The sequence below is a fragment of the Aulonocara stuartgranti genome, assembly GCF_965226115.1.
Source record: "Aulonocara stuartgranti genome assembly, chromosome: 1".
Lineage (NCBI taxonomy): Eukaryota > Metazoa > Chordata > Actinopteri > Cichliformes > Cichlidae > Aulonocara > Aulonocara stuartgranti.
Genome location: NC_138939.1, coordinates 28,328,149 through 28,349,186, shown reverse-complemented (window position 1 = coordinate 28,349,186; position 21,038 = coordinate 28,328,149). Strand labels below are relative to the sequence as shown.

Below are 21,038 nucleotides of genomic sequence, written 5' to 3'. Positions count from 1 at the left end.
ATCTTCCATTATCTCAAAATAAGATGCAAACACGTGCATTAGTATAAACAGGTTAGACTGCTTTTTCAGTCACTCATCGAGACTTCATCCTGAAGGAATGCACTCAAGGTTTTAGTCACACTTCCTCTCTGCAATCTTAAAAAATTTCAAAAACAAACAAAAGAGAGCATTTTTGGTAAAGTCTCACAGGATTTAAAGCTCGTGGATGGCACTCTGGGTTATGTAATTGGTGAATTTGTTTCTAATTTACACAAGATTACGACAGCGTAAATTATAACCTGATGTTGAAGGTTAAACTGTAAATGTAACTCTTTTGATGGAGGACTTATGTTCTTTGTAGGACCTATTGCTAATCATCAGTCATTATGACCAGTCCATGAACGCAGAACAGCTGTAAAGTCTGACACTTGAAGTTTAAAAAATGGTAGTCACCAAATGCTAAATGGATAGACACATACGACACGATGAGTGTGCCCCGCCATTGTTGTTGACACTGTTTATGCGTATGTGTCACATTCTCTCTGGGCTTCTGCCTCACAATATTCTGTTCTGATGTCCTGTGTGTCATGGTGGCTGGCAGGCAGGCCGTGCTTGATGATGTCAGTGTGGCTTAAATAACTAGGCCAGTGCCATGATGGTAGGTTGCATATCATCCCCCACAGATCGTTCACATCATTTTTCTACAAACAATGAAGGAAAGTGTTACAGCCGATATGTAAAAGGGAGTTTAAGGGGGAAAGAGGATAAACAGCATTGTGCTGATGCGTTCTGTTAAATCTCATCAGTGAGATGAATTAGAGCAGATAAACAGATGTGGAACAGTTACACTGAAGCTCAGTCAGGTCTTGCTCACCTCCCTTTGTTCTCTGTTAAATGGTGCCTGAGTGAGTCTCAAAATCCAAAAAGTACAAACAAGAGGCAGGACAGTTGCATGTGATCTTTTTATTCATTAGAACATTTCTTCACTGATTTTATATTATGCTTCCACAGTGTTATTGGACCACCTTTATTTTTCAGCACAGCCTGAACTCTCTCAGGCGAGCCTTTGTGTCATTTCTTTAGTGTTCAGGAGTAGTTCTCCAGGCTTTTTGAAGGACATTCAAATCTCTTCTTTGGATGTTGGCTGCCTTTTGTTTTGTTCTCTGTCAAGATGATCCCACACTGCTTCATAATGTTGAGGTCTGCGCTCTGGGAAGGCAAATCCATAACCGATAGTGTTTCTCTGTGTGAGCATGATTTTAATGCACCAGCGGTGTGTTTGGGATCATTGATATGCTGAAAAAGGAAGGTGCTGCCAATCAGATGCCTACAGATGGCATTGAATGGCAGCGCAAATTTTATTCTGTTTTTTCTTCGTTCATATACATACTATCAGCTTTTCAGTTAATATCACCTTGTTGGTGCAAAATAATATCAAACTGTTGTATTTTTCATAGCTTTAACTAAAAAATTGGAAGCTTTTGCAACAGGCTGCTAGTAACAAATTGCTTAAATATACAATTTAAAATGGGTTCTTAACAAACACAAAAGTGGTTCATCCCGTGGGTTATGTGCTTCTTTTATGCTTGAATGATCCATTGGTCAGTGGCTTAACAAACAAACAAACATGCGTTTAACACCCCAGGTACAAAAACTGGACTGAAAATGCATGAAAAGGCAGTCTAAAGAAAAAAATTGAAAGGCCTTGAGAAAACGTGAAGAACTATTGCTCAAAACCACTTTGAAAATTGCAAGATGTGTGCTCATTGGAAGCAAAATATCATGAAATAAAGTGTGACTCAAGACTTTTGTACAACACTGGAAATTCTAATGTTAAAGAAATTGTTTGTGACATTGAGACCAAAAGACAAATACATTATTTTACAAAACTGAAGTGAAATTAAACAGGAAAAGTCTCCGTTTGGATCATCTCTAGATTTATTAGCTTTTCTCTAAAGAAAAAGCAGGAGTTTCACTGAAACATTGTGCCACATGCATCCTAAAAGAAACTAACTAACTAACTAACTAACTAACCGTAACCAGTATGTCTGCAATCTTAGCCACCTTCTTTCAGCTGGCAGTGGCGAACCACAAAGGAGAAGAGCCACAGAGCTCTATGAATGTGTGTCTGATCAGTTATAAAATGCCCTCACTGTTGTATTTTAAATGTTTTCTGTCCGCAGTATACACATCATATTGTCTAAATTAAAACCCACCCTTTACCACTTTTGATTTAACCCGTTCAATTAGACCCCGGACCCTACATTTACAAGCAATAAATTGAAATCCACAAAGATGGAGTCCCTTAAATACAGAAGAGTGCTACTAGAACAGCTGAACAACATGACAGATAAAAGTACAGTTGATTACTGATATGAACTTTATGTCATTCTATAACATAGATAGGAGGGCTTAAGCACACACCTTTCTCAGTGAGAAATACGCCCAGTGATGCCTCGCACACATATCCAGCAGTAAAGATTTCCAGTCTAGGTTGAGCTATCTAGGGCTTTTCAGTCGTGCCTGGACAACGCTGTGAATGCGCATGTCAGGATCGCTGCAGAGATCCCGCTGCCTCGGCTCTCACGATTAATCGTCGGGATGGTGTTGACAGCGAGAGGCAGCAGGCGGCCGTTTTTACACGTTTAAATAAATGTCAGGACCTGATAAAATTTATTTATTCAAGTCCAAGTCAGGTTCTCCGCAACAACACCGTTTGTGGAGGACGACGTTAATGTTAATGATGGAATTCCCAGTCTCTGCTGCTAGATGGAGAAACCGAAAGGGTGGACTCGTTATAAATAATTAGAAAAAAGAGAGCCCGTCTGCTGCTAAAATAAAAGGAAAATGCATCTGCACCAGGTGCTGACGGGAGCTGTGAACCCAGGAGATTGCTGCTATTCGGTGGGAAGTGTGAACGACATTCAGTTCACGGTAAGATTTTATTTTGATATTGTTTGCTCAAAGATGACACCCATTGAAGCTAGCGACTAAGTTAGCTAGCTGGGTAGTTAGCTAACCAGCGTTATATTGGCTGTAAACGGGCTGGCTAGCGAGCTAAAGCACTGGCTAGCCGGGTAGTGTGCTAGCCAAACTGCCGCACCGAGTGATTCACAAACAGTGGGTTGAGACTACGCGGGGCATCCGTGTCACGAGCTCCTTTTTTAATTTACCGTGACAGTCAGTCACCGATAAGCAGGACCCCACGAGTACATGATCCGCTGCGGTGTTTGCATTAGCTATTTACGTGAAGGTTTTTGACATTATTCTCCCCAAGAAATTTTAAAACAGCCACTCAAATGACCTTTAGCTGCATCTCGTAACATTAGAATTACTGCAAGGGAATCCCTTTGCGCAGCCATAACATTTATTGGCAAATATTTGCAGTGGGATACGCGCCGGTGAAATTCGTTTGCAGTGCAGATTAGGGGCGACTTGTGTGTCAGGGTTTGACGACGTTGCGCACCTTCACAGAAGGAAAACGCTGTGTTTTGTGTGTTTGCAGAACTAGCTTAGCTTGCTCCCATTTGGCGTTAAATCCTCCTCATAGATCGTTAGCTCGCTGTCATCCTGGCATCAGCTGCGCCAGCCGTGACGTAGAGAGCCTTATATGGATACATGAGTTAGGCGGCTGAATGGCCGTGTTTTGTCACTGGGGAAGAGCATAATCAGAAGACATTTGCCATTGCTTTGACTTATAAATGAGTTACATTTTTCATGACCAAGTGTTTGATGTTCTTTAGAGGTTTACAGTTTTAGATGGGGCAGTCGGACATCAGTCACATAGACTTGATGGGTTTTTAGGCATCTTGATCAAACGCTATTATCTTGAGCTGAGTCTGCCTCTGTTGCGTGTTGTGTGTTAAAGATATGTTAAGATCTATCTCAAGTCGACCCCGAATACATAGACAAGTCAATATTTCGCTTTGTGCTACAGGACATGGCAAGAATCTGTAATGTCACAGTACACAGTCATCTTTCACCCCCAACAAATTGACAGGCTGAAGTAAACGTGCAGCAGAATCCAAAACTGTTGCTCTCTGTGTTGGTGTTGAATCGATAGCAGAAGAGGAATGATGACTTTACTGATAGCCTGATGAATGTACTTTATTTTGGCTTATTACAGCTGCCAGATCTGGGCTTGTTCCTGTTGCCTATTAATGAGGTGGTGTTTTGTCATTGCGTCTTTCAGTATCCTCAAATATGCGCTACAGCAAAGGACAAAGATGATTTTGAAGCTAAAGCATTGCATATCGCTTTGCCGAAAGGGCCCAGTTTCTGTGCCTGGTGTTTTCTTTCAGTGTCTGAGAGGGTATTTGAAGAGCACTGGGCTTCATGTCCAGCAAACACATTTACACTCCCACTGACCCTTAGGGCTCGGAGGCCAGATCCTGACAAAACGCACGAACACATACGTACATATCTAATCTAGAGCAGCCATGAGGGCACCAGCTTCAGCGTGGCGTCTGCAGTGTTTCATTCTAAACTATCAGCATTGACATATTGACAGAAATCAGAAGAGATATTTTTAAATAGAGTTGGAAAGTGAAAAACAGAGATGTTGCCTTCTCTCTGTGCAGTGGCCTGATAGATGGTGGTTATGTGCTGAGAAACCAGAACAGTTTGATCTATAAGTTGGAATTAAAGGGAACAGTACATATTTAAAAATATAATATTGGCAGATTTTTAATAATCACGTGTTGTTTTTTCTGTCATTAACTGTGGCTAACACACAGCTGTAAAGTTTGGTTAGAAAGATCATTTTCATGTCTATTAAAGTGATTCTTAAGCCTTAGTCGGTGTCTTAATATCTGTAAAAAGCCTAGTGGGTTTGATATGCAGATCTGCAGATGTGTGATCTGCTAAAAATAGAATACATCTGTAAACTAAGCACAAGGAGAGGAGGAGCACGTACTCCCTCCCAAAGCTCCATATTTCTGAAAATGTTCTTATAGTTACTGCAATAGAAGAAGGTGCTGCACATTGATCAAAGATGGATAGGATTGTCTAAGATTACATAAATCTTGGCCAAAAAATGTTTGTTAATTATGTATCTATGAAGAAAAAGTGTCACTAAAACAGGTCCCCTGTTGTTCTAAAAGCAACCTGCCTGGCTGGCTACATTGATTCAGTTGAATATGCTATGACTACCTGAGAGAATGAAGAATGATTGAATCTAGATGTTGTATTTGGCATTAAAACATTCATTGTTTTCTTGCAATCTTGCTGCAGAGAACAGTAAAGACCATGCCATGTGACTATAAGTGGAAGAGTCAAAGTACAGGTCTGTGCCATACAATTCGCAAGGGTTAACATCTTACAGACTGATAGACTTACCAGGTTACTGCAAGTCAGAATTGATCAATCCTTTAAAGAAAACAATGCACCAAAAGCTTTTTATGTTTACTGTAAGTCCTGCTAGCTTGCACAAATATGCCACAGATGGTAGCAGCTGGGGCTTTGGAACATGATCACGTGATTATGTAAAAGTGGCATTTGATGTAATGAAGGCAGAAGTGATCTCTCACTTTGTTCCTCATATCTACTTTCATTACCACAGAACACAATTACATTCACTCCTTTATTTTAAAAGACATTAACAAATACCTCTCTGTCATTATGCAAATACCATTTAAAATGAGACTGGCAAAATGTCCCTCGTTTCTTTAGCTCTTATCAGTAATAACACATGTTATAGATACCTGCGCTGTCTTTCATGAGAATCACGATTTTTTGGCTTAGAATTGAGATCACGATTCTCTCACGATTTTCTTTTCCAGTATAAATATTTATTGCACTTATTAACTGCACATCAACTTCGTGACAGTTGAAAGTGAACATAGAAACAATAAATAAACATAAAAACAACTAATGTCTCACGTTTTGTTGTTGCCGCAAAATGTTGTACTGCTTGAAATTCCGTCTCCACCGTTGCTCACACTGCGTGTATAGAGCAGGTAGTGCAACAATAGAAAAATAGTTGCGGGACGGCACTGTGTAGCGTTTGTCTAGGGTGTTGATCATTTTCCTAAATCCCTCGTTTTGCACAGTGTTGATGGGAGCCATATCTTTGGTCAGGTGATAAGTGATAGCCTCTGTAATTTCTTTGTGGCTGCGGGAGTTCGACGGGTATAGGGAAGCACTGTATAAGGGTCCCGTTATTGATGTTTGGGTGGTTGACCGGGACGGATTTTCTCCTGTCACTTTCTCGTCATCCCTGACGTGCTCTCCATTATTTTTTTCCCTGCTAATTTTAGCATCACATGGCACAGCTTCTGTATCACGTGGTATAAGGCTCCGCCCTTGTCATTTGTTGAGCAGGAAGAGTGAGCGCTTGTTTTCATGCAGATTACGTCCCGGATCAAAATTCGGTACAATCGGCGTCTTCGTCATTTTTTTTTCTTTTTTTTTTCTTTTTTAAATCGTTGTCATTTGGAAATGAGATCGCACATAAGTATGAATCGACATCGCGATTTTCTAACGATTAATCGTGCAGCCCTACTCTCAAGTAGATAGTGCTCAAAAATACATAGTTTGTATTAGAGCTGGGCGATAGAACGATAACGATATGTATCGCGGTATAATGTTTTCTCGATAGAAAAATTAAACTATCGCGATAGACCTCGCCGCTCTTGTCCTCTTTAAAAAAAAAAACAAACAAACAAAAAAAAAACAACCAATCCAAATTAAGTAGCGCAGAGCCGAACCAATCACAGCCGCAGCGTCACGTCACGTGACTTGTTACGTACAGCACAAGTGCCAAGCCGCACATGTGTATTTGTTTGGGAAGCAGCCAGCCACCGTACCGCCCGGGTAATGGAGGAAATGAGTGTGCCGACTAGAAAAATCAACCGAGCGTGACCGAAGAGAAAACAGATGATGGTTCCAATGCCGGAGAGATTGTCGAACGGAAGAGCCATAGAAGTTCCGTAGTGTGAAGTTATTTCGGCTATTTCAAGTCTGACAAAAAACAGAGTAGCGTGCACTGTAAATTGTGCCGAAAGCAAGTCTGGAAATACAATAAACTGGTGCATGCGCTACGTCCACACGTACCCGGGTATTTTTGAAAACGCAGATTTTTCTATGCGTTTGCACCTTTCGTCCACACGTAAACGGCGTTTTTCGTCACTGAAAACGAAGATTTTTAAAAACTCAGTTTTTGCATTTACGTGTGGACTAGAAAAACGGAGAAAACGCAGCGTCAAAGGTGTGCGCATTTTTTGACGTCACACTGTGCGCCACGTTATTGTTTCGGTGAAATGAATTTCTACAATACTGTTACTGTTAATTGTACTCTCTGCAGTGTTTAAATGCTTACATATACACACAGTTACTGTCCCTCCACACATACGACTCGGTTCTGCTTCTATGCCCCAGCTTTGTTTACTTTTTCCCACCGAGGCTTCTAGACTTCTGATTGGCCAACCTTTCTGCACGGTTAGGAATCTAGCGCCACCTGCTGCTTTGGCATGTTCATAGCAGCGTTTTCCTTCATTTCTGCCTTTATGTGTGGACGGGATTATTTTTTAAAACGGAAACGGAAAATCTCAGTTTTCAAAAATACCCGTGTACATGTGGACGTAGCCTCAGTCTCTGACTGGAAGCGCTAATTCGTCATTCGGCTTTTGTCAGACTAAAGTAACTGTTAAAACTGTTTGAAAAGCTCAGCTATACAACAAGGAGAGATTGAGAATTTCCTTTTAGTTCTCAGTTTATTTGATATTGACAAAAGTTAGTCAGTTTTGTCTGTTCTTCTGTAAAACAAACTAAGATTTATTTTTAGAATTAATATTTTGTTTCTAAGTGGAATTGACAATTTAGTCTGTTTTGTTTGTTCTATTTTGAAACTTAAACGCTTTAGCGGCTGCCTTTTGTGTAGTTTGCAATATTTGCCTTTATTTATCTGAAAAAGTCTCATGTTCCTTAAATAAATATTTAAATAAAAACAAGCTGCTGATTATTTCACATTTTACTTGTGAGCAACGGCACATTTAAATCTTACAAATATAGTTATTTGGCTTATATCGTGATAGATATCGTTATCGCCTGAAATGAAAAAAAAAAACATATCGTGATATGAAAAAATCTTATATCGCCCAGCTCTAGTTTGTATTTAACAGAAAACTGACAGTTTATTGTTTCTTTGCTTGATTGCAGCTCTTTCGTCAGTAGACAGACGATATTTATCCATTGGCGGCAACATTCTTCATATAAGCAGCTTATATGTCTGACAGGGAAGAAATGCAGCTCCATCAGGGTCACACTCGTTAAGTCGGTGGATTTAGAAGCTGTAGATACTTGAGTGTGATGATCCAAATATATTCAGACACAATCAGTGGCCGCCTAATTTAATCTTTTACTGAATCAAATTACTATCCTAAAAGTTAGCTGGGCATTACATTGATTAGACTTTTCAGCAAACGGTGGTGTTTGCAATAGACTGCCATTTAAATAAATGTACTGTTGACTAAGTCATAGTGTTTCACATCTCTTAGTTGATCTACTTTAATCTTAGAATCTGTCTCCCTGCCTCTCTAATATCCTTTCCCTTCTGCACACGAATAATGCCGTGCAGACAGATCAGAGGTAATGCTTGTCAGAGGCCAAAGATGCTATAGACAGGAGACGTGATTGTCTAGATGTGACCGTGGAATATCTCAGTCTTTAAAAACACCAAAATAAAAGACAAACCTGAGGTATAATTTGACCGAGAATCTCTTACCTGATGATGGTGACACTGTTGTATTTTTATGTTTTTTTATCCATTTAAATCTTCTCTCTGTTTGTTACACGGTGCCAGTCTTTGTCATAGGGTAACGATACATGTATTTGTCCCAAACCAGTGTGGGACATTCAATTCAGAATGATTCCTTTGTTTGGTACACCATCTATTTGGCTCTATATACTCTAGAGCCAAGTTCCACCTGGATCATATTTGGCAGTGCATCAGTTGTCAGTTAGCAATAGCATGTGGATAAGCTTTGAAAGCTGAGCACACACTGCGATGATTATTAATCTTGTATGATGTGCTAACGCCATGTTTTAATAGTGTCTTTCCACACAGACTATCACACTACACAATCACAAAGCAGTACAAAGCACCATATATAACAAAAATATTATTTGCTTAGTACTCTATATTAAAATGCATCAAGTGTTGGCTTTTTTACCATGAATATCAGAATTAAATTTCTATTACTAAAAAATGCAGTCCTTTGTATGCCAACCCTCTATGTGGATTTGAGGATGATTTAAAAAAACAACAACGATGGGTCACCCTCTTTAACTTGGGTATATTTAAGCTCACTAGCTCCAGGTCCTGTTGTGTCTAAATGTGAATGTGAGGGTGCAAAGCAGTCCTAGACAGCGCGTGACGGTGACCGCTTTTAATTCCAGTTGTAATGTTCAGAGGGAAGTGTCGCAGTAAGAATGAAGTACACACTGCACCTCCCTTATTCCTTTCTACGTGTCACTCACATTTTAAATTATAGTATTTCAAGTATGGTCCTATGACAGTTTTCACTATAACTTCATCCCCTGATCGTCACTCAGTGTTATATAACTAGCTATAGCGTGTTTTGTGTGACCTAGTGGTTCTCAGCGTCTCCTCCTGTTCTCCTGAATAATGAAAGACACAAGCCGTCATCCTGACTGTACTGCTGCTGTGAGACCAGTTTGCTGGTGTCCTAGGTGCCGCTGTCATTCTGCTCATGTATGCCAGCTGCTGGCAATCAGCATCATATCAATTTACCTTCCAGTCGATGTTCCAAATCTTTATATTGTAGGTATTACACCGGGTCTGCACAAGTGTATAAAAATCCTTGCTGCTAGACTGTTGCTCATGCACTGTCTAAAACACAAAATGTAAATATTTTGAACATTTAATTTAACTTTTTAAGCTCCTCTTTGGTTTTATTTATGAATGAGACTGAAAGTGTGACAGTTACAATGTAATATTACTTAGTTTTGTGGCTCGCCCTTGTTCATCTGCCAAGATGAGAGCGAAAGCAGAAGTTTTGTTTATGAACGTTTGTCTGTTCAGCAAAACTGAAAAGGAAACAAAAAATGCACACTGTATGGACTTTACACCATGGATATCCTCCCATGGTTAAGTATTGCAGGTGGAAAGGAACTTGTCTGGAATTGGTTTTATTTGATTTGTATGAGAAGTAACTAAAACTAGTCTTACAGCAGTTATTCGGCAGTGCGATAGCATGCATATAATGGTGAATGTGATCAGTGAAATTTTTGTCTCATCAATGTTTATCAGTTTTCTTTAAATATTGTGTGAAATATGATCCACAAAATGTGTCTTAGACTATCTTAGATGCTGGGGATATGTGCCTCATATGCTTTTCTGTTTTAGAGCCTGATTGATTTATTGGCGGGATGATATTAGCTACTTTCAGTTCAATCAGTATTGGCATTTATAGCTGCTGACAAATGAAAATTAAATGAGAGATGGGAGAAACACCCTTCAAATATGTGGAGATTTGTCCACCAGAGGGCACTCTGCAACCTTCCTGTTTGCAACAGTGCTGAATGCAACAAAAACAACAAGCAGCTGTTCTAAGCGCAGTCAGGCAGAGCATAAACTAGTAAATAACTAGCCAACAAATGTCGGGAATATGTTTCATGTATCTAAAAAGGAAAACAAAATGTTGACCAGTACCAAAATATTAGCTTTTTAAATCCCCAAACATTGGTCTTAAAAATCCTGCATTGGCAAGGCTCAGGTCGTTCAGATGCAGTGTCACATGTGCTGTTAAAGGCTCAGTTTTTCATTCAGTGCCACATGAGAATGATGTTCACAAATGCTGTTTTCAATAAATCATGTGAAATCATGCTATAGTGCTATAAAATCACCACATATGTGCATTAAATGATATTATGATTGCAGTGGCTGATCAGTCCTGTGTATGCACTTTATTTTCAGGAAAATAAATTTTTTTCAGTGTGATAAATGGTAAAACCAAAAATGACCAATATCGGCGTGTAATAGAAACAGATCAGGAGGTTGTTTCAGCGACTGCAGAGTCACGCTGTTGTTATTCTTTCTCCCCACCATTCAGCTACGAATGTAATTTCCTGTAGACGCCTCTTTCCAATTGTTGAGCTGTTCTTTCATGCCTCATGTGATTGACACAGCTTTTGCAGATATTGTATATGCTTGGCTATATATTGTCCATGTAGTTAAAATCAAGTCATATAAATATTTGAAGTAGTAAAAATAGCATAGTGAAAAGATTTGCATATAGAATGATCTCCAGCTTCCAGACACATTTTGCAATTATTGTAATTTTAAATCTCAGTGTCTTGATTACATTTGTTGAATGACTTAAAATGTGATTTTGTTTTTCCTATACTCTGGTATTTTCAGGCCTATGGCTCAGGATGCGACGTAGTGATCTTGGCTAGTGACTTTGAGTGTGTTCAGATTATCCCGGGAGCTCAAAATGGAAACATACAGGTGGGCTGTGTGGAGTGCTCCCACCAGCTTGGCAGGGTAAGTGTTAAATGCTCACAGAGACACACTCCCACACACAGCTTTAGTTTTTTTTGTCCTGTGGCTAAAAGATTTTATCAATTATGCTGAGCGGAAAGAGGTACATTTTTCCTCGTTTGCATTTGTCTTCAACTTCTCGTCTTCCTTTGCCATTTCGCTCTCCTGCACCACACCACACCTTCCTTTTTCCTGTGGGAGTGACTGTGCAAAAGCACTGATGGGGTGAGTAATGTTGTGATGATGAACACAGCTCTTTATTTTTAGATTGCTGCATCCTACGGAAACACAGTCTGCATCTTTGAACCTCTTTCTATCAACCCAAATAAACGCCACAAGGTGAGTACCAGCGCCAGCTTTTTAGGCAGATTTAAGGATTTAAATCAGTTTGTAGCAGATTTAATTACACCTTTGTTCCACTAACACTGCATGGTGTGTGTCGCTCTCCCACCACTAACAGCAGCTTAACTATCAGTGGCAAAAGACAGGACAGTTCTTCCTTGATGCCATCACCTACAACCTGGCCTGGGACCCACAAGGTACACAAATGCTTTCTATGATTACCAGATAAAGGCAGCTCCTTCTCCTACCACCCTTTGATTTGGCTGAAACAGCATGTGCATTATGTAAGAGTCACAGTTTGTATGTGGCTCTGCGTAGTGTAGTAGTCAACGTGGGACATGAGGTGTGTAACACAGTGCTTTTGTGTCCTCAGGGAACCGTATCCTAGCAGCAACCGAGCGACTCCAGCTGTGGGCACCTCCACTGACGGATGCCCTGATTGAGGAGGAGGAGGGGCAGATGATTGACGACAAGCCCCACCCTGTCCTCAGTGACTGGAACTGTGTCTGGCAGTGCAAGTGCGTTTTGGCTTACATTCTATATACTGTTTTATTAAAAAACAAAACTCGCTGCGTCAGGGTGATGCGCCTTACAAAGCTACCGTTTTAGGATAAATACCTTGACATTTAACTAACCAGTAAATTAAGTGTTGAACAGACCAGATACTTTTTCCCCACCTCCTCTTATCTCTTTTTGTGGAATTGAAGATGTTTTCTTCAGCCAAGTTTGTCTAATTTTAAGTGGAATCTAGAAATTATTTAAAATCCGTTTTGAGAAAGTTGAGGTGGATTTTTAGACCTCTGCACTGAAAAGGTATTATATTTTTGGGTTCTGTGTCTGTCTACCTGCCCCATCCTTTTAAACATGATAACACTCAAATGCAGAAAGGGATTTTCTTCAAATTTGGCACCAATCTAAACAGGAAGGAACTGATTAGATTTTGTTTGTCAAAGGTCACAAAAAAACCCTTTCTGGTCGTAACTGAATTAAATCGTCATCGATGATAACATTAAACAGAAATAAAATTTAAAAAAAATAAAATAAAAATTAAAAAAAAAAAAAAAAAAAAAAAAAAAAAAAAATATATATATATATATATATATATATATATATATATATATATATATAAAAAAAAAAAAACACACACACACAAATGTTCACAGACCATCATGTTCTTCAAAAACACTTTACAACACACAGTGTAATATGATGAGCATGCCCAGACATGGATGTCGGCTGCAACAAGGCAGTTATTCTAGTTTGTGTACCTTTGAGGCAACAGCTGAATATTTTGCATACATTATTTTTTCACTATTACTTTGGAAGTAAACGTTTTTTGGTCATTTTCTCTTATGCAGTGAAGAGTTAATCACTTCATTGTGCAGAATACATTCTGTAATCTTCCCTTTCCCTCATAAAACCTACAATCAGTTACTGATTATCAAACACATCTGGCCTTACACGAAGACTAGTCTTCTGAGTCAGCAGGCAGTGCCGCTCTCACGCCTTAAGCTGTGTGAGTAGACACAGACATATGAAACCACATCTGTTACTGTCATATGATGACTAACAGAAAACTACGAAATGGTTGCGACCAACAGTACCTTGTGCACAAAGAAACAGACTGTTTCCATGGAGAAGTGGATGTTAAGGGTTTTGCTGACGCTTGACCACTAACCATGTGAGGTTAACTTTTTGCTGCGTTGAACGTGTGAAAATTATGGTGACAGTGTAGGAGCAGGTGAATAAAACCCCACTCACACAGGAATAGAGATCGATCCTTGACCATCTGGCAAACACCTGTGCAAAGGCAAGGCAAGGCAAGTTTATTTGTATAGCACAATTCAACAACAAGGTGATTCAAAGTGCTTTACAGAGACATTAGAAACAAGAACAAATAAAAAGCATGATTTAAAATTGAATAAAACAAGCAAATTAACTAACTAGTTAACAAACAAACAAACAAACAAACAACAGTATATAAAATCAAAACAGATAAAATCAGAACAGTAGATAAAATCAGTAGTTAAATGTAAGTTTTGAAATTTAAGCTTAAAGTGTGGATTTGGTGCTTTATTCAAATGCAGCTGAGAACAGGTGAGTCTTCAACCTGGATTTAAATAAACTGAGTGTTTCAGCTGATCTGAGGCTTTCTGGGAGTTTGTTCCAGATATAAGGAGCATAAAAGCTGAATGCAGCTTCTCCGTGTCTGGTTCTGACTCTGGGAACTGATAAAAGACCGGATCCAGATGACCTGAGGGATCTGGATGGTTCATACTGGGTCAGGAGGTCATTGATGTATTTTGGTCCTAAACCATTCAGAGCTTTATAGGCCAGCATCAGAACTTTAAAGTCTATCCTCTGACGGACAGGCAGCCAGTGTAAGGACCTCAGAGCTGGACTGATGTGGTCCACTTTTTTGGTCTTAGTGAGGACTCGAGCAGCAGAGTTCTGAATGAGCTGTAGTTGTCTGACTGATTTTTTAGGTAGACCTGTAAAGATGCTGTTACAGTAATCAAGCCTACTAAAGATGAATGCATGGACTAGTTTTTCCAGGTCCTGTTGAGACATCAGATCTTTTATCCTTGATATATTCTTGAGGTGATAGTAAGCTGACTTTGTTATTGTCTTAATGTGTTTTTCTAAGTTTAGGTCTGCATCCATCACTACACCCAAATTTCTCGCCTGGTTTGTGGTTTTTAGATGTATAGATTGAAGTTCTCTGGTGACCTGTAATCGTTTTTCTTTGGCGCCAAAGACTATTACCTCAGTTTTGTTTTTGTTTAGCTGGAGAAAATTGTGGCACAACCAGTCATTGATTTCCTCAATGCATTTACCAAGAGCCTGTACAGGGCCTCGGTCTCCTGGTGACATTGTGATATATATTTGTGTGTCATCTGCATAGCTGTGATAGTTTATTTTGTTGTTGTTTATAATCTGTGCCAGTGGGAGCATGTAGATGTTAAACAGAAGGGGTCCCAAGATGGAACCTTGGGGAACTCCACATGTGATACTTGTCTGCTCAGATGTGAAGTTACCTATTGATACAAAGTATTTCCTGTTTTCTACGTATGTTTTGAACCAGTTTAGTACAGTTCCTGAAAGACCTGTCCAGTTCTCCAGTCGTTTGAGTAATATGTTGTGGTCAACTGTATCAAATGCTGCACTGAGATCCAGTAAAACTAGGACTGACATTTTTCCACTGTCTGTATTCAGACATATGTCATTAAACACTTTGGTCAGAGCGGTTTCAGTGCTGTGGTTCTGTCTAAAACCTGACTGGAAGGCATCGTAGCAATTATTCTGTTTTAAGAAGTAACTGAGCTGTTGAGAAACTGCTTTTTCAATGATCTTACTTAAAAACGGGAGATTTGAGATCGGCCTGTAGTTGTTCATTTGTGTCTTGTCAAGATTTTCCTTTTTCAGTATAGGTTTGATTACAGCAGTTTTTAGTGATTCTGGAAACACACCTGATAATAAAGAAAAGTTGACGATCTGTAACAGGTCTGACTCTAAAGTCTTTGAGACCTTTTTGAAAAAACTTGTTGGCAGGACATCTAAACAGCAGGAGGAGGAGTTCAGTTGACCTAAGATGTCCTCCAGGTCTTTGCTGTTAATAGGTTGAAACTGTTTCATGGTGTTTAAACAGTTTTTTGGTGGACACAGTACATATCCTGGATCTGCTGTTGATGTACCAATTGCTTGTCTAATTTTTTGGATTTTTTCAGTGAAGAATTTGGCAAAGTCATTGCAGGCCATGGTCGAATGAAGTTCAGCTGCCACTGACACAGGAGGGTTTGTTAGCCTGTCAACTGTAGAAAATAAGACCCGAGCATTATGGCTGTTTTTAGTGATGATGTCAGAGAAGTAGGACCTCCTTGCATTCCTCAGTTGTAAATTATAATTGTGAAGTTTCTCTTTATAAATGTCATAATGAACCTGGAGGTTTGTTTTTCTCCATCTGCGCTCAGCTTTCCTACACTCTTTTTTCATTTTTCACCAGTGTGGAGTTTCTCCATGGAGACTTTTTCCTTCCAGAGATAACCTTCACCTTAATGGGAGCAATAGTGTCCATTACATTTAACATGTTAGCATTGAAGCTATTGACGAGCTCATTGACTGACCCTCTGGGCAGGTCAGGTGTTAATGGGAAGACCTGGTTAAAAATTGCACTACTGTGTTCAGTTATACACCGTTTTGTGATCACTGTTGTTGATATATTTGTGTGGGCTGAGATTTTACTTTCAAAGAAAACACAGTAATGATCAGACAGGCCCACATCAGACACAGTAACCTTTGAAATGCTCAGGCCTTTGGAGATCAGTAGGTCAAGAGTGTGTCCTCTATTATGTGTGGCCTCTGTTACATGCTGAGTCATCCCAAAGTTGCCCAGAGTGTTACTCAGGTCTTTAGTCCCTTTGTCCTGAGGGTTGTCCACATGAATGTTAAAATCCCCAGCAATAATTACACAGTCAAAATCAACACAGATCACAGACAGCAGTTCACTGAGGTCATTAAAAAAGTCTGTGCAGTATTTGGGAGGCCTGTAAACATTAAGAAACACAACTTTGGATGGGGCCTTCAGCTGTAAAGCCACATATTCAAAAGACTGAAAACTTCCAGGAGATAGCTGCTTACATTGAAATGATTCATTAAATAAGACAGCAACCCCTCCTCCTCTCCTGCTCGCCCTGACCTCACTGATAAAACTGTAGTTAGGAGGGGTCGTCTCGATGAGAACAGCTCCACTGTTACTTTGGTCCAACCAAGTTTCAGTTAAAAACATAAAATCAAGGCTGTGCTCAGTGATTAAATCATTAATTAAAAATGTTTTCCCAGCTAGAGATCTAATGTTTAATAAAGCCAACTTAAGTGTTTTAGAGGTATTACTTGTCCCCTCGTGTTTGGGAGCAGTCTGTGGCACACAAGGTATGTTTACTATGTTTAAAGATCTTTTAGAGTGCAGCTCTCTGTGTTTTGACCAGGCCACATGTCTCCTGTCACCTAAAAGTACAGAAATTTTAAAACCTTCTAGTAAACAGGGTCCCAGCTTCTCCTGGGAAAAGTCATCACTGCCATAATCCTCACAGCCCGGACCCTTCACACATCACACATCAGACTGCGGAGACAGGGCATGAAGAGGAACTAAGGGGGGCGAGGCTGGGCAATGTGACTTCGATTGCTCTGTTGAGGGTGGGGCTCGATGGCGAACCTTTGGCCGCTCTGGTGGGGGGTTTATGGGGGACAAAAAGGGGTTGGGACGGGGGGTAGATCTGAGCCCAGCATTGACCCGCTCCATCATCTCCTCAGTGAATTTCAGGTGTGGGGAGGAGGGAGAAAGGGAGGGGGAGGAGGGTGATGGCCTGTCAGGGGTTTGGGGGACTGGGGAAGGTCGTGGTCCCTTGTCCTGGTCGTTGGTGTTGTTGAGAGAGTTGGAGGCAAATAGGGACCCCTCTTCTTGCCTTAGATGTCTCTCCTTTCTGAGGCTCTTCCTCAGATGCCATGGATGTCTCTCCTTTCTGAGGCTCTTCCCGGGTGGGGGCAAATGGAGCTCCTCCTCAAGGTTTCTGCTGGGCTTTGTCTGTTCTTGGAGTACTGTTTGTTCCTCTTTATGAGATAACTCCTCGTTTATCTCAGCCTTGGCACCAAGCACGGATGGATGACGTATGGAATAAAACAAGTTGGAGGTGAACAGTTTCACCCCTGACTTGTTAAAATTAAATCCATTTGCTTTGAACAGATGCCTGCGTTCCCAAAAAATATTAAAGTTGTCGATAAAGTGCACTGAGTGGTCAGCACATGCTGATATAAGCCATTTATTCAGTGTAAACAACCTGCTGAATCTCTCGTCTCCTCCTCTGACCGGCGGTACAGGTCCACTGATGAATACAGCTGCATTCAGAGAGTTTACAGTATTTAATAATCCAGTAAAGTCCCGTTTCAGGACCTCCGACTGTTGTTTGGACACATCGTTTGACCCTGTATGCAGAACAATGTTTGTCACAGTTGGATATTCATCTGCAATTTGAAGAATTCTCTCCTTCAGGTTGTTGACCATATCGTTAGGAAAGCAGAGGACTTTAGTGTTCTTACCGCACATCCTTTGTACATCCTTTACGGCAGAGTCACCCACAATCAGAGTTTCAGGCCTAGCCTTTAGCTTTCCCTGTGGCCTTTCACTTTTCAACAGATTTTCAGACCTTATTTCGCTGCTTTTAGATGGATGGTTGTCCGATATAGATCCAGGGTCCTTTGATAGTGGAGCAAATCTGTTCTGCAGTTTCACATTCAGTTGTTTTGGAGGTTTGTTGTTAACCTTCCTATTCACGGTTGTCCAGTCCTGTTTCCTCCCGTATACAGGGGTAGAAGAGCTTCTCTGTCTCGTAGGAAGTGAAGGCCAGTCGGTTTCAGAGATTTCAGCTCGCTGTGCCCTGCCTGTGATACGTCCTCCCCCTTCCAGGAGACATGATTTATGTCTTTGTTTTGCACCAAGACAGTCTAAGGGGGGATTATCACTTGAGGATTTATAATAATGGGGGGGAAATGAGTATTTCCCAGAAGGTTGGAAGTGGTTGCTGGGGAAAATAATGGCTGAAGCTCTCAGTTACAGTTGCAGTCCTATAGACCAGCGGTCCCCCAACCCCCGGGCCTCGGACCGGTACCGGTCTGTGAGTCGTTTGGTACCGGGCCGCGAGAGTTGAGGCTCAGGTTTTCAGGGTTTTTATCGGTTTTCAGCGTTATTTTGTTATCGTTTTCATCGTTAACTCTGTTTTCCTGGGTCTTTTCACGTGTGTTATGAATAAATATTTTTTTCGGTACTGGTATTAGTTTTATTTTGTTGTATTTATCCACAACACCTTAAAGGCAAGTCCGTGAAAATATTTTCGGGCATAAACTGGCCCGTGGCGCAAAAAAGGTTGGGGACCGCTGCTATAGACTGCTCAGTGACGTTTTGCTATAGCACTTTCTTTGTGACGGATTTCACTCAACGAGAGCTTTCAATCTGATGGAGCTTCTATTTCCTGCCAGTTGAGAATCTTATTGCCTAACAACCATTGATTGCATTATGTCCAACGTGGTGAACAGCTCTTGAGGAATGTGTTTGGCATCACATGAGAAACCTTAATAGCTGATATTGTTTTTGTTTCTTTTTCCTTTTCTTTTAGGACCGCTGCGTCTGTCCACGCAGCCAAGTGGTCTCCTGATGGAGAGTATTTTGCCACAATTGGAAAGGTTAAAGATTCATGTTAACATTTTTTTATAAATGGCAAATTGTTGAAACATTTTTTTGTACCTCAGTTTGCCTATATAATGATTTTCTGCACATGTACAGGATGACTGTTTACTCAAGGTTTGGTATCCCACTACTGGCTGGAGATCCGCAGTGGTGGTCCAGGACCCGTCTGATAAAAAGCCTCTTCCTGTTCACTTCTCCTTTGTTTACTTGGCTCATCCTCGCTCGGTCACTGGTGTGTCCTGGAGGAAGACCAGCAAGTACATGCCCAAGTAAGAAAGCACACATGATCACACACATAATATGCTGTAAACGTGTTTATTTGTCCACTTTTGTTGTGCGTGCTTGTTGTCTTTTAAAGCCAGACATAATGTTTTGGCTATAAAATGAGGTTTTGCCTCCTTTGAGTGATGCGTTACTAGGCCAGAACGATATTCAGCGCACTTGGTTAAAAACGTGGTTCAATAACTGGGCATCCAGCAATAATTTTATTTTAGTCATGGGGTATGCATACTTAACTCTTGTTCTAAGAAATTGTTGTTGTGTCCCTAAAATGTGTTTTGACTGAACATTTTTAATAAAGGCAAAATGAATCAAAAAAAGAACTACTGAAGGACGATTACATTCTTGTGTTATTTTCTAGGGGTTCAGTGTGCAATGTGTTGCTGACATCTTGTGAGGATGGAGTGTGTAGATTATGGTCGGAGACCCTGTTACCTGAAGACAGTCTGCTTGGTGGACAGATCACTGAGAACACACAGTCCTTCAGCTCTAGCCTGCCAGGCCTGGCAGGCAATAAGGACAAGATCCAACATGCTTTGGAGGTACACTTAGTTCAATCTCAGCAGAAATAATTCATAAATGACCAAAAAATGGAATATTTCTCAGAAAGGAATAACACAGACCTGTTCTCTTGCCTTTATTCCTGTGCTCCCTCTCTAATTAGTCAATCCACCACCTAAAACATCTGCGCCGTGGCCGGCGACGGTCCTCTGCTTTAGTGGCACACAGTGAGCTGCTGCCCTCTCAGCTGGGCACACAGGATGCACACACTCACCGCCACATCACTCATCATGCCAATGCCCTGTGTCACTTCCATATCTCGGCCAGTATTAATCCCAACACAGGTAGTGTTTTTTGTTGGACTGGGTTTTAAAATGAATCAATGTGCACATTGAATGGAGCTGTAAACTTAATCTAAGCTTGTGTAATATTTGTGCTCCTGCCATGTTTCTGTCTGTCAGATATCCCATCAGTGCTAGCTGACTCTGCAGTGTTTAACCCAGACGATGGCACAGGTGGCGGAGGCTTTGTGGTTCACTGGCTCAATAATAAGGATCTTAGCTTCACTTCATCCATGGACCTTTTTATGCTGCAACTCCGTAAATTCTCTGAACAACAGCTGGACCAAACTACTGAGGACCCCTTGGATCCTGAAGGATCCCCTATGAAGTTTGACTTTGGTATGACCAGGCTAACAATATATAAGGCTGCTTAAAACCTACCATGTTAAAGGGCACGTGTAAGACTAAATAATTTTTTGTTTTTGTTTGTTTTTTCCAGACCTGGATGAGATGTCTGACAAAGCATCCTCAGAGCAAGGAGAAGAGGGTGAGTCAGGGGAGCAGGGAAGCACCAAGGCATCCTCCCCAGGATCCAGCTCTAGCATGCCTCTGCCTTCCATGCTGCTAGAGAGGAAGATGGAGACTCTGATCACAGAGTGGAACAAGAGCCCAGACATGCTGTTTACCATCCATCCATTGGATGGATCTTTCCTGGTTTGGCATGTAAAATACTTGGACGAATTCAACCAGGGCATCTTCAGACAGGTTCAGGTGTGCGCAAAAATTCAGAATATGAAAAACATTTTTCAAGCAAATCATAATCTCTTTTCCTAAATTGTAACTTTTCTGTTTTAAATTGAATTCAGTCGTTTACTTGCTCGTACACACCTTGCTCACAGCACAAATTGTGTGACTG

The 21,038-nt window shown here is 40.7% G+C and overlaps 2 protein-coding genes across 5 annotated transcripts in view; one reads left to right on the top strand and one right to left on the bottom strand.

Annotated features, from left to right (window-relative positions):
• The window catches only part of LOC309717094 (uncharacterized protein), a 144,605-nt gene extending 126,277 nt beyond the window's left edge, over positions 1-18,328 (bottom strand). The window contains exon 1 of the mRNA XM_082551376.1: positions 16,693-18,328. Coding sequence (XP_082407502.1) covers positions 16,932-17,924 — 993 coding nt within the window. The 5' untranslated portion in view covers positions 17,925-18,328 and the 3' untranslated portion in view covers positions 16,693-16,931. The remainder of the gene's footprint in view (positions 1-16,692) is intronic.
• Positions 2,509-21,038, top strand: part of dmxl2 (Dmx-like 2) — a 46,525-nt gene continuing 27,995 nt past the window's right edge. For 2 of the 4 annotated variants that reach the window (XM_082549323.1, XM_082549322.1), the window contains exons 1-11: positions 2,509-2,913; positions 11,360-11,485; positions 11,750-11,821; positions 11,943-12,021; positions 12,198-12,342; positions 18,991-19,057; positions 19,158-19,330; positions 19,702-19,882; positions 20,005-20,185; positions 20,303-20,521; positions 20,622-20,893. In XM_082549323.1, coding sequence (XP_082405449.1) covers positions 2,827-2,913; positions 11,360-11,485; positions 11,750-11,821; positions 11,943-12,021; positions 12,198-12,342; positions 18,991-19,057; positions 19,158-19,330; positions 19,702-19,882; positions 20,005-20,185; positions 20,303-20,521; positions 20,622-20,893 — 1,602 coding nt within the window. In that variant the 5' untranslated portion in view covers positions 2,509-2,826. The remainder of the gene's footprint in view (positions 2,914-11,359; positions 11,486-11,749; positions 11,822-11,942; positions 12,022-12,197; positions 12,343-18,990; positions 19,058-19,157; positions 19,331-19,701; positions 19,883-20,004; positions 20,186-20,302; positions 20,522-20,621; positions 20,894-21,038) is intronic. The other 2 variants (XM_082549325.1, XM_082549324.1) reach the window with 1 other exon arrangement.